General features: G+C 39.3%; 1 protein-coding gene across 3 annotated transcripts in view; it reads right to left on the reverse strand.

Moving 5' to 3' along the window:
* Nucleotides 1–12,305: 12,305 nt before the first annotated feature.
* Nucleotides 12,306–13,093, reverse strand: part of EIPR1 (EARP complex and GARP complex interacting protein 1) — a 96,462-nt gene continuing 95,674 nt past the window's right edge. For all 3 annotated transcript variants that reach the window (XM_050894477.1, XM_050894476.1, XM_050894479.1), the window contains one exon: nt 12,306–12,673. In XM_050894477.1, coding sequence (XP_050750434.1) covers nt 12,499–12,673 — 175 coding nt within the window. In that variant the 3' untranslated portion in view covers nt 12,306–12,498. The remainder of the gene's footprint in view (nt 12,674–13,093) is intronic.

The following is a 13,093-nucleotide window of genomic DNA, read 5'->3' on the forward strand; positions in this document are numbered from 1 at the left end:
GGAAGAACCAAGAAATATTGGCCTGCCCTGATGTTAAATCATTATGGCTATGACAGGCATTCCTACACATGATGCATGTGCAGCTGCAAATAAGGTCACCGTGTTGTTCTCCTTGGCAGTTAACACTACGTGCTGAACATCTCAGCTTCCATTTTAAATTTACACTAGCTTCACTCCCTTAAAAATTAGATGAAAAATTTGCAAAGTAATTAGATTTCTATGTCTAATTAGCGAAGACTTAATTCACTACTGATATATTTCACCTTTCTGTGAGCTACTTTAGCAATGACTTTCACATATTAGAGCTTTCCATACCACTGATCTCCAAACTAATTTACAAACTTTGGATATTATTATGTACTGTGACAGTAAATAATAGAATCCCCAGCTTTAGAGGTATGTTAGATCCAGGCTTCCCTTAAAATATCCACATTTTCAGATAAAAATCAGAGCTCCTGGGCTCACCACAGTCATGGTGTAAGCACAAACCAGGTCAGCAGTGTGTATGCAGTCAGTCCTATGTTTTAACAGCACACGGGCTTCATCAACAGCCTGGCACAGATAGCGTCCAAGTGCTTCCTAACCATTATAATTACTGTGAAAGCACAGAACACCTGGCAGTGTACACACACACATTTCTGTCATCAGTTAGAGTAAATCAGTATGGCACTGATAAAAGTCAATAGCAACAAGCTTATTTAAAACAGACAGGGACCTGGTCTTGAAGAACCTACCTCTGCCAATTACATGAATTCATTTTAGCAAAGCAGTGCTGTACTTTCTAAAGGAATCTCGTTAGTACTAGCTTAGCATTAGCTTGGCTACATTTGGAAAATCAGAATTCAATTCACTTGCTTATTGCAGTAGTATGGCCTAGCAAAGACAGGATTCACTAAGAACTACTGTTGAAGACAGCTTAGTGAGAATGTGCTGATAAAAAATATTATTTAAATAATCTCACTACAAGACAGCATGTCTCATCATGGATGCTGGCCAAGTGCTTCCAATATTTTGTGAGTTAGTGCAGCCAGAGGCAAAAACAAACCCAACAGTCACCAGGAGGATTTGTGGGGCTTCCCCTGGTAGCTTCCCATCCAAGTACGATGCATGCTTTGTGAGATCTGATACAACATGTGGCAGGGCTGCTGCTAAGAGGGACACCATGGGATTATTTCAGTGTTCACTGAAATGGAAGCAATTTATTACGTACTGTAGTAGCATCACTTTCATTCAAATTATAAGAGGTTGCAAGTAGCCTTTTAAATCTGCTTTGCCTTTCCCTCTGGTACCAGCTTACCTTCAAGCTTCTTGGAAAGATGATGCTCTGCGAAGCAAGCTTTGGAGGTTATACTAAGAACAGAGCATTCAGTAAGTACCCTGTTGACCTCCCAGAGCATGCAGGGCTAGAAACATACATCTGCATGCGTAAATTTGGTTTCCCCAATGGCCTAAAAATGGGATGCATCTGCAGAACAAGTTTTGCACTTACTTGAATATTATCATAAAACATTTACATGATTTAATTAGATTATGTAAATGCTTTACTCCAATTTGAAGCTTTGAAAAATCATAATGTCATGCTCTAAATTATGCAAGTATTGAAAACGCTGTTTGCAGCAGTAGAAGCAAAAACGCAAGTGAGACAGTCCTGCCACATGCCCTTCTGCTGTTCTCTACTCACCAAAGAACACACAGAATGCATTACTGTAATCCTCACTTTTTCTATTAACATTTTCTGCACAGAGTGTAGTTATTTTGTGCCCTGATTTTATGCTAAGCCTCAAATCCAAATTTGATTTGGAAAACGTTCTGTGGTTTAGATCCACATCCCGACTAAGCAGCAGATTTTTCACAATGTCCTCCCCACCCTTCTCCGACACAGCATTGCACTTCACGGCACGGAGACCTCAGCAAGGAAATTCAGTAAGTTACTCATTGAAGCATCTTCCTAACTGCTGAGCAGTGAAAAAGGGAAGTAGGTAAAACCTTAGCAAACGTTTTTCTCTTAAGTTAACTTACTTCTACGGTACTCCTGGATAGGATAGTGCTGCCACAATACTGAGCACATGTCACTAAGAGATCCTGCACTCCATAGGACATTCTTTAAACTATACAAAACAGGCATTTACACAATCTACAAAAATAAGTTACAGCAGGTGGGGATGGTACCAAATTAGCCGGAGACAAAAGGAACCACCATTAGAGACAAAAGAACCACCATGAATTAATTCCAGGAATTAACATGTACTCACAGAAAAGTCACCAAACTTGGGTAGCTGAGTTTTAGCAGGACTTTGTTATTCAGAACATCACTTATTTTCCAATACAAACTGAGTGCACTAGCTTCTTCTTTAATACAGCTGCTCCATGTGTCTGAAACACCTAAGTCTGATCTACTCCACCACACAGATTGTCATAATGGGCTCTAAAGCATGTACCACTTTACATTAGGGTCACAAATCTTTCTATGCAGTCAGAATACCTCACCGCCAAATCCTACTGGTTCCCCCATATTCTGATGCCCCCTCCCCCAAACTGAAGATCATGGACAGAACAAAAAAAAAAAATGAAAACAAAAGTTAAATTTATGAAAAATCCTAAAATGTTTGAGTTCCAAGGCAAGGGAACTTTGAGAATAACAGCTCAGAGAGATATATTTCTTCCTGTTCAAGTGTAGGGCTGTTCTTCAACCCATGGTGAAAGGACCTACCCTATAGCTCTTCAGCCATGGGTGACTAGAGAATAGTTCATATGCAGGCCAGGTTATGTCATATGATCGTCAGTATATCCATGCTGATACAAACCGTCTGGGGTAACGTATATCTCTAGCAGCAGCATACATTCCTGGCTCACCATAGAATAAACCTGCCCATTTTTACCTTACACAGATTAGGACTCTTGGGAAAGCTGCTCTCTCAGCAACCCTTTGTCATCTATGGCATGCTGCCCAGCTATGGTTATGACTTCTGAGAAAGCTGATGAGTTGTGAGAAAAGGCTATATGAAAGTCTATGAGGAAAAGCCACACACGATAAACATAAAATTGCAGACAGAGGTAATACTGTTGCGGTGGGAAACATTAGCAGCTCAAGGATTCAATAGGGAAAAGACACCAAAATGCAAAGGTATAAAATCCTAATGGGATAAGTGGAGCTGGAAGATGGCAACTCTACAACTCTATTCCAAGCAGCACAGAGGACAACCCTTCCCCAGTCTACTGACACCTTCCTGGGCAGCAAAATTCACTTCAGGTGTCTTACCAGACATGGGGAATACACTAGTGCTAGACCCAGTAGCCTGTTAAATTTTTGCCTGTATCCTGCTTGCAGTCTCTTTGCACATTTCAAAAGATACCTGAACTGACTAACACAGGGACAGACACAAGCCGCTGCCTTTTCCCACATACCCTCCCCTGCTTGCAGCTCTCAGATTATTATAAATATCTTGTTCATGACAACAGGAAGATATTTGTCTGCAACGCGCTTGCTCCCTAGCTCTGCTTGCTAGGCTTTCCCATTCTCTACCGACCTCAGCCAGTCATCACAACACTGTAACCTGCTCACCTTCCTGTTTTACAGCGCCCTTTACATTCAGTACTCTTTCTAGCACAATCCACCCAAAATGTCATTCTTTTTCGGCTATGTGGGAAAGTTACAGCAGACAAATGATAAACTCGTAGGGACAAATTTATTTTTAAAAGTTTCATATAACACTCTTCAGGGATGCATGGGTGCTCCCTTTGCTGTAAGGACAGAACTGATGCTGATCGCCACTCCAGAAAAATTCACAAAGCCCACAACTGAAATACTCATAAAACTTGTCATCTGAAAATAATTTGCTAAAAACAAGTGTAAAGAACAACGCCCTCCCAACTGAACAGTAAAGTCGTTTTCAAACACTAAATAGTAAAACTCTCATTATCCTTCCCAGCAGACATTATCCCACAACGCATAAACCACAACTGACTCAGCCTCTGTCATGGGCAATACCAGAAGAGCTCAAGGTACTTACTCTCCAGTTCTGATGGGTCTTTAGGCAGCTCATAAGGCTGTCACACAGGCCTGGCAGCAAAATTAAGTTGCTCTTATTCCAGGTTCCACAATATCTTTTCTGTGATAGGAATCCTTGAGATGAAGCTCCCAATCCAAAATTGCACCCTCCTGTGGTTATTGGAGAAAATAAATTGAGCACAGCTGACTGAAATTATTCTGATTCAATTATTTCATGAACACTTCAACTAACCACATTTATCTGCCTCTAAACTCATAAATCAGAGCAATCTCTGCTGGGAAATTCGAAATTGATGTGGCCCCGCCTGAATCAGAGAAGGCAGTAGGCATCTGACAGCCTTGAGGAGCAGCCTTGTGCGAGCTGATTGGAATTTCTAGCAGTATTAATCTTAATAACCTCAGGTAGCTTCCTCCCTGCAGCCTATGTCTTTCTGCGCAAGCAGTGAGGGAAGGAGCACTGCAACAATTACTCCCTCATTCTCTCCAGCTGACTCCGTTTTATGATGAATATGAACACGTCAGTCATGCTCAGCCTTCATCCGTAGTTCTTCTCAGCCCTCAGCAACGACCAGTCCAAAACCTGTGGAATTTAAATTGTGATTTGAGCCTTGAGGTATAGGACACAGGAACAGAAACCAGAATACCTCCCGATACAGCAGCATGAAGGCTTTAAAAGCAAAAGCAGCTTTTCCTTCTGTCTTACAAGAAGTGCCTGTGACCTGCAATAGAAAATTGTACAGCATTTATCCAAGTCATTCAGACAGTAGATTGAAGATATTCAAATAGTATTAACACTGAAAATAGATGATTAAAACACAGACCAGAAATATGCATCTATCTAGGAAAGGGAATCCAAGTAACTGTCACTCACAACTGACAGGATGGTCAGAACAGTTGTTGAAGCTCTCTGGTATTTGCTTTGCGAAAGATTAAACAGCCCTCATTGTGATGAAGCTTTCATTTGTGCTTTTCCTAACAGACTTTCCAATAATAATATATCTACCAGGTTGGTCCCATTTTACCTAGACTGACTTATAGAAAAAAAGCAACAGCATCTAAGTATCTATGGCTCCACTACCTACCAGCTGCTATTAGCAGACATGTATGCACCCAAGCCTAACTCTTTTGTAGTTGCGAATAAATGTGTTACACAGCCGCTCTCCTGACAATAAGGAAACATTCTTAATTTTAAGAAGATGTTTTCCTGTTTGTGCTGCTATATCATTACCCTGAGTAGCATAATCTTTTTTTGGAAGCAGTTTTAGATAGGTAACTTCTGCTCAAAATATTGATATGTGTATACTGAGACACGGCTGAAAGTACTCAAGTGAGTGTTTTACCCCACAAACTGCATGCTGGAAAACAAATCATTCTTGTTCACAATCTCTGCAAAGTCAAGTTCCAGGTATTCTCCCCACCCCCTACTTTCCAGGCATAGAGTCAAAACACGGTTCATTACTTTCTTTAGCAGAAACTCCTTCCCATGATAAAAAACTAAGAGAATACGTGGGGTTTTTTTTCTTCATGTGTGTTTGAAGACAAGTTAAATTTGCCATTATATACTGTGTTCCGCTCATCCTCTTTGGAAAACAGGGAGGTGTAAGGGAAATCATACAAACATTCAGATTATAATTCTGGCTATTCTGTGTAAAGCAATGGATAATCCACACTTTGTTGCATGGATGCGATCACATCATTTCTGATATTTGCTAGTATTTTGACTGGTGTTCATAAAAAAAAAAAACGTAAGTAAAAAACCCAAATAAAACATTTATAATTTGGCTAAAATTTCCTCACTCTGAAAAACATTTCCTTATCCAACTCTGTGCACTGCTGTTCCACATAGCTCCAAGTATCAATACCATTTCTGCTATTTTCCAGTCTTTCTTGTCTTCTCAGTCCTCTGCAAATTTTCAGAAACTGGCAGTGGTTCAGAGAATTTGTCTGCCAAGTCTATTACCGCCCCAGGATTCAGCTCATCTAGACTTGCCGATTACTATGTGGTATCTTTGGGTTTTCCAAGGTTTCCCATACTCTTCTAAATTCATTCTGTTTAAAAGCTTTTCCATAGTTCCTCCTGCCAAAATTCTGAACTCGGGGCAGCATCAGAATAAATGGACAATTTGCTGAGAAGGTACATTAGAGGTCTTCCCTGCTCAGCCCAGCTGCTTGGCAGCTGTTGCTATAGCTCCAGGGCAACAGCAACCCACATATTTGCCATGCATCTCCACAATGGGAGCTTGGCTTCTGGATTTAGTAAAACTCATTCATCTCTTTCTCCCCAAAGCTATCTTCTGTGCTGGAGCGCTAAAACCCCTTTATGAAGTTGGGGCTGCTGTAACACCAAAAGCTGTAGCATCAAAACAGGGGGGATTTTCTCAAGAACAGCTCAAAATTCTTTTCCTGCAAGGTAAGTCAGTGTGGAAGGGAGGATGTGCCTCACATACTTTATTAATCACATCTAATATCTTGAGTTGTTCTCACTAGGACCCTCCCCTGAAGTCATAAACAGGGGGATAAACAGTGTCTGTCATTAACAGATGCGTTTGCAGATCTAACTAGTGTGACCCAAGAAACAGCCCACTTGAAATTTGCTTCCTGCCTCTCAGGACACGGCTCCCTCGGGCTGATTACCCAATCTGATAACTTTGCACTGAAACAGACTACAACTGCTCACACGTGCAGTTGCAACCTGATCTCTGAAAAGAATAATGACCAGCTAAAAAGCCTAACCCCTTAAAACCTACAAGTTTGGACTAATACCTTATGGATCAACAAGAACTTGACAGCAACTATCCTGCATAAGCCATCTCTAATATCAGAACTAAAATGCTGCAACATAAAATGGCAATTCTCTAGCACTTAAATCAGCTAACATAGGGAGATTAACATGGAAGAATTTTAAGGACCTTTAATATCGTAGCCAAAACAGGCAAACAAATAGCCTTTTTTTTTTTTTCCTCCTTACCCCTGTATCTTTTTCTTTACTTCATTTACTGCCAATTTCTTCCGTCTTTCCTATTTTTGTTTTCCAAACTGATCTTTCCCTGATCTTGTCTTTTTCAATTCACTTTTCACTCTGTATTTGTCAGTCCTCCTTTTACTTTTTCTTCTCCTTCGTCTTTTTCTCCAAATCTCTGAGTGTCATTTTGTTCTCACTTCACTAGCTCCTCACTGACCAAAGTGGCAGGTGGAATGAGCAGGAGCAATGTGCAAATTGTTCTGGAGAGTATCCATGGCCTCACACCCAGCACCTCCCTTTATGGGAAGGCCAGGCTCCTCTAAAAACCGATTTGCACTTTTCTCTCAGTCACTTCACTTGCTATTCCAGAAATCATAGGCTTTCTGCAGCCTCAGAATGGCATTCACACCACAGGCACCACAACAAAGTTTTGAGCTCTTTCTTCATATCCCCTTAGAAAAAGCAAAAACTCTCGACGTCCTCTGTGAAGCCAAATTGTTGCTCTATAGCACCATGAACTTGTATCCAAATACTGATCTTAACAATTATCATTACCTACTTTTCACTGCTTCAGTTACTATCTACCTCATGGTGTCTTACCATGTCAGACTATAGTCAGATGATACTGTTGAAGGCCATCCTAAACAAGCTGCAGAATTTCACTCTCAAATACTGCAAGAGGTACCAGGCTGCAAGATTTGGGAATTCCGAATGAAGAGGCAAATACAGAACTAATGCTTTCCATTGTCAGTTGGAAAATACAATGGTCAGGCAGCTTAACTCTTTACAAAGCGCTGTTTTCAACTAATTTTAGTGTTGAGCGTAATCCAGATCATATGGCTTCTTATTTCCACTCACCTTTGTGAAATGAAAAGGTACGAGGTAAGGAGAATTGGTCTAGAGCAAATGTCAAGTCTACCCATGCCATCCAATACATGTTCTTCATTAATTCTAATGTTGACAAGCAGTTCATTAACTTCATGGGCTTCAGTACAGGTCAGGCTAATTTTAGCACTGACATCACAGGCAAAATCCAGGTCAGTACTGAGAAGTTTTGCTTTTTGGTGTTGGTGGTGGTTTGTGGGTTTTTTTTTTTAATTTGAAGTTAGCACCATTTTTAGTTCAAGTGAAACAGATTGTTATTTCAAGTGTCTCATTAAATGGCCAAGACTTGTATTGACTTTGGTCAGTTTCATTTAGATCATGCTCAAAACCTTTTTAAAAATAGTATAAATTCCTTCCTCCTTCAATAATTCTCTTTCTGTGGAATAAAAATACCACATCTCAAGCATTTTTGTAATTCCATACCAGACACATATTAAATAGGTGACGAAGAAAAGATTTTCAGCACCAAATCTGGAATAAAACAAGTTTTTAGATGGCAACATTGGCAATCTGACATTTTTAAGGAATACCATAACTCACTTTTTCAAAACCAAGACCTATTAAAGCTTCTTACCTGGACACAGTCTGCAAAGAAACAAAAATCATTTAAGAGGTGTTTGTTTGAAAACGCAACAATTATGTGCTTACCAATGCTGATATGTGACCGTATAAACAGCATTCTCTATGAGACATTGAAACAACCCAGTGCTGTGAGATCAGTTAGACCATGATCTGAATTTCCAAAGCAGCGATGGACTCCTTGCTGTACAGAAATCTGCTTGCCTCCACAGCCTTACTGCCAAGGATGTTTTGCAACAAGATAGTTGCCAGACATAACACTGGGATTCTGCAAGAAATTCATCTGAGACATGAGTGTTTTCTGAAATCCCCTAAAACACAACTTATGACCAAAGTAAACAGTTGTGAGAGAGAAACACGCAGGAGCAATTTGCTATCTCAGCACTAGAGACAAAGCTTTAGAGAATAAGTTATTATTTTTAACTTCTATTTTCTACCTTTATTGGCAAATAGCACATATCCAGGGAGGTAAGTAAAGACTGGACAAGCACACAGGGATTCTCTGCCAGTACTTTTTGTAGCGTCCAGCGATTCATGGTTCAAAAGGATTTTCTAAGCCAGAGATGCTGCCTTTATATTTAGCAGCCTTTAACAGATTCATCTTTTCAAGTACTGGTTCAGTTACTTTCAAGTCATGTAAACGTTAACATTAATGAGATGATTTTTGTTTCTATGGGTGGTTTTTTTTTTTTTTTGCAGGGGGAAGGGATTGTTAAAGAGGAGTGCCATAGCTCACCTTCAAGCCTGTGGAGACTACCTCATTTTGTATGCTTTGAGCCACCACATGCAGATTCTATTTAATAACCTCTAGTTCTGGTATCAGGAGAGACAGTGAACAATCACTCCCTATTCATCCTCTCCCTCTGCCACTTGTGATTTTATGGACTTTCATCATTCCCTCTCAACCATCTGCCTTTCAGTCTGTTTAGTTATCCTCATACAGGTGTTGCATGCTATTCATCATTCCTGTCACCCTCCTCAAAGATCTTCCCCAGTTTTACTACATTGGGTTTGAGATGGAAGAAACCAGAACTACACACACTATTCAAGATGAACATACACCATAGATTTATAAATATGTATTATTTAATGGATAACAATGCTTTATTTTCTTTTCTATTTGCTTTCTAGTAATTCCCAACATTTTAATTAAAATTTTAACCTCTATTAAGCTGACGCTTTTAAAGATCTATGAAAACCCCAAGATCTTACTTCCAAGTAGTAGCCATACATTGGTGGTCCCCAATAGTTACGTAAAATGACTGTTTTCTCCCATATCCGTTACTTCACATTTCCTGCACTGAATTTCATCTACCACTTTATCATCCAGCCACTCCGTGAGGCAAGGCCCTTCCATAATTCTTCAGTCATCTTTACTACTCTGAACAGTATCTGCAAACTGCTATATTTCTATGCAGCCCTTTTTCCAAAAAGGTCATGAGTATACTGTGAAGCACAGGCCTAGGCACAGATCCTTGCAGACTTCATTGGTAATTTCTTTTTGCCGTGAAATGTGATGATTTATTCCTGCTTCCTATTTCCTATCTTTTAATCAGTTATTTAACCATCTTTGAACCCTTTCTCTTATCCCACAGCAGCTTGCTTTCTCTAACAGCCTGGGATGAAACCTTGTCAAAAGCCTTCCCTTTCTGAAGGTCATTTCCATATTGCTGCCAGTGCTGCACATGTAGCTCAGATCCTGCTTTACAGACAGCTGAAAATGATTAAAACTTGACCCTTCCTGCTCTCTTGATTCTATTGTAATGCGTTTCATTCAAATTCGACCTGTTACTCCCACCCTTCCCAGTGTTCATCCCCTCTCTTTTTCCCTATTGAGTGATATACACATTTAACAAAACTAAAACAAAAGAAAACATTTCTTGGTATTCTTTGTTTACAGAGCTTTCCAGCTTCTATAAGCTTACAATATTAAGGGAAATACAGCCACATAACAATTAGTCTGAAATCTGTCCCACATTTATTACATGTTAAAAATCAAATCAAATCCCACATATTGTTATGTAACTTCCTGGCACCTTCACACTGCAAGCCATATACATTAACAGACAATAAAGTTTCATCAGACCTTCATTACTAATGTGAAGAAAGTTTTAAAGAGTTCTGCTGCATACTAAAGATATACTGCAGGGTCATGGTTGTGATTTTTTTGGGGGGGAGGGGGAACCCAACAAGGTTTTGTGTCTGAAGATTGAAAGCTCCACATATAAAGCTACAGCCCCACCAAGGATTTTGATATTCAGACAGCTGAAGCACTACTGATTTGGAAATGTAATTTTTCTTACAGTATACAGGTGAATAGCTCATGCCTAATTACAGACTGAGACAATTTGAAATAGCACAAGTTTAAAATCTTAACACAGAAAATCAGACCATCAGAATTTCCAGTGAAGCATTCATTCTGGAGCAGACAGGCAGCATCTTAACACAAATATAAACATGAGTACAGATGATTTAATTGGATTACTTCACTCCTATGAATTCTTCCAAACAAGCTCTTTAAGAAAGCCAGAAATAGAATTCAACTTTCATCTTTTCTGGATGTTTTGGCCTATAGCAGTCAGTCATGCTCTCAAAGCGTGTTCTCACAGAAGCAGCTGTGTATACACAACAAATCACATTTGGACATGTTTCGATCCAAGAGTATGTAAGGACAAGCAGAGGTGAGCAGCAGGCTGTCCCTCAACACTAACACCAACAGTTGCCATAGCAACGGGAGGAATCACAGAAGAGGCTGGTGTTGGTCTTCCCATCCCGTGTTCATTGCCATTTCTTCAGAGTGGTCTTACACAATGCTACCACAACCAACACCGTCGCACATACCCAGGTTCTGAAGTTAATGGGAAATAATAGGGATGAAAAGGCAACAGGGAATAATTACTGCTGCGGTTAGTCTGAGTAGGCAAAGAACAAGCAGCAGACCATGCAAGGGGAAGGGGGGGATGTCAGTACGTACAGGCATGTTTCACCATGCCTTCCATCTATGTTTCAAGTTTTCTGTGCATTCTCCTACTGGGCAGCATCTGCCTGTTCTCAGCATTTGTAACAAGACAGTCATCAATGCCTAGGTTGGGTATTGCAAAGAGCAGGATATAGCAAAGGATATTTTGTGCTTAGTTGAAAGCCTTCTACATCATGTCAGCATGCTGCAGAATGGCACAGAGCCAAAAGGATAAGAAAGAGAGACTACTTACAAATATTAAAGAGATTTTTCAGGTTAACAATGGCGTATCTCCAGAGTCCCTCAAAATATACTACAGCACAACTAAGTTCTATAAACATGGGATAATACATTACATGAGTATATAAGAGATTTCGGTAAAGACTAATGTTGTTTCCAATAACAGCACATAGCTCAAAATTGCATTTAGTTTGCAAATTACAGGATGGTACTTTGTTGATACTACCATAAGGCTTAACTGAAAAATATATTTTGAAAGTTTCACCTTCACAACTAACATTTCTTCTTAGGATATGCAAAATGGGAGAAAAAGTGTTTAAAATATTAGACTGAATTAAGAAAGCCTTTTAAGGCCATTCCCAACTGCATTTATAAACATTGAAGAATGACCAAAATAGTTAGCGGAATATGGCCCTACCTAAGAGCAGAAAGCTGCTCATATCAGAAAGAGAAAATATTATTCTTGTAAACGAGATCACTTCTGCTACATGTACCCTACATTGTCCCAGTTTTATATCAGCATAATAATACCTCTGTAATCCACTATATTTGCATAAAGCTGAAGTAATAAAACAATAGTATGGGAAGTATCCAGTATCTCCAGAAATTCTGTAATTTACAAAGTGATTAACCCCTCAAAAAAAAAAAAAAAAATCATCTAACTAGCACAGCCTTCAGAAAATGCATCATCGTTTTCCAAGGCAAATACAAAAGACAAATTAAAAGTGTCTATATTAGTACAGATATTCTTAACAAAATTTTAACATTTGTACTTAATAAAAATAGATCCGGGAAAAAAAAACCCTAAACAATACCTACCAATTGTGTACATCAAGATAACAACTCCACCATAATTCAAACAAATTATAACAGTATGTGATATTTAAGAGCTCTGGGAACCCTATTAATAACAAGTCTCCCATCATAACTTAAAGAGGCAAATAGCCACGGGTCTGCTGAGGACCATTCAACTGCATATACGCTATCTTCATGTTCTTCATAGGTAGCTATTACACTGTCCTGAAGGGGCTCTTTGATCCTAAAATTAAAAAAAAAAGGACAAAAAGAAAATAGTAAGGATCTGTGAACACACTTGATTTAAAAGGCAATATTAAGTGTCATTAACATCTAGATATGCAACCTCCCATTTAAAGTATAAGAATGCAGTAGTAGGCTCTAAGGAAATATTCTATACTAGATGTCTGCATATACATGTTTTAGATAACACAGCAGAGTCAAGTCAATGTTAAAGACCCCATTTATAGGGGCAAAGTATCTCTTATTCTCAACTTCAGTGCATTTCCAAGTCTCTTAGAACCTACACTAAACATCTCTCTCTCTAAAGCAAGTTAAACTACAGGGTATGATCTAAATGCACTTATACACACATTTTTATCAACATCTTTTCTCTCACCATGCTCCATCCCTTCCTTTCCCCCTTTGTTGTTAACTGAATTCT

Source organism: Gymnogyps californianus, chromosome 3 (assembly GCF_018139145.2).
Source record: "Gymnogyps californianus isolate 813 chromosome 3, ASM1813914v2, whole genome shotgun sequence".
Lineage (NCBI taxonomy): Eukaryota > Metazoa > Chordata > Aves > Accipitriformes > Cathartidae > Gymnogyps > Gymnogyps californianus.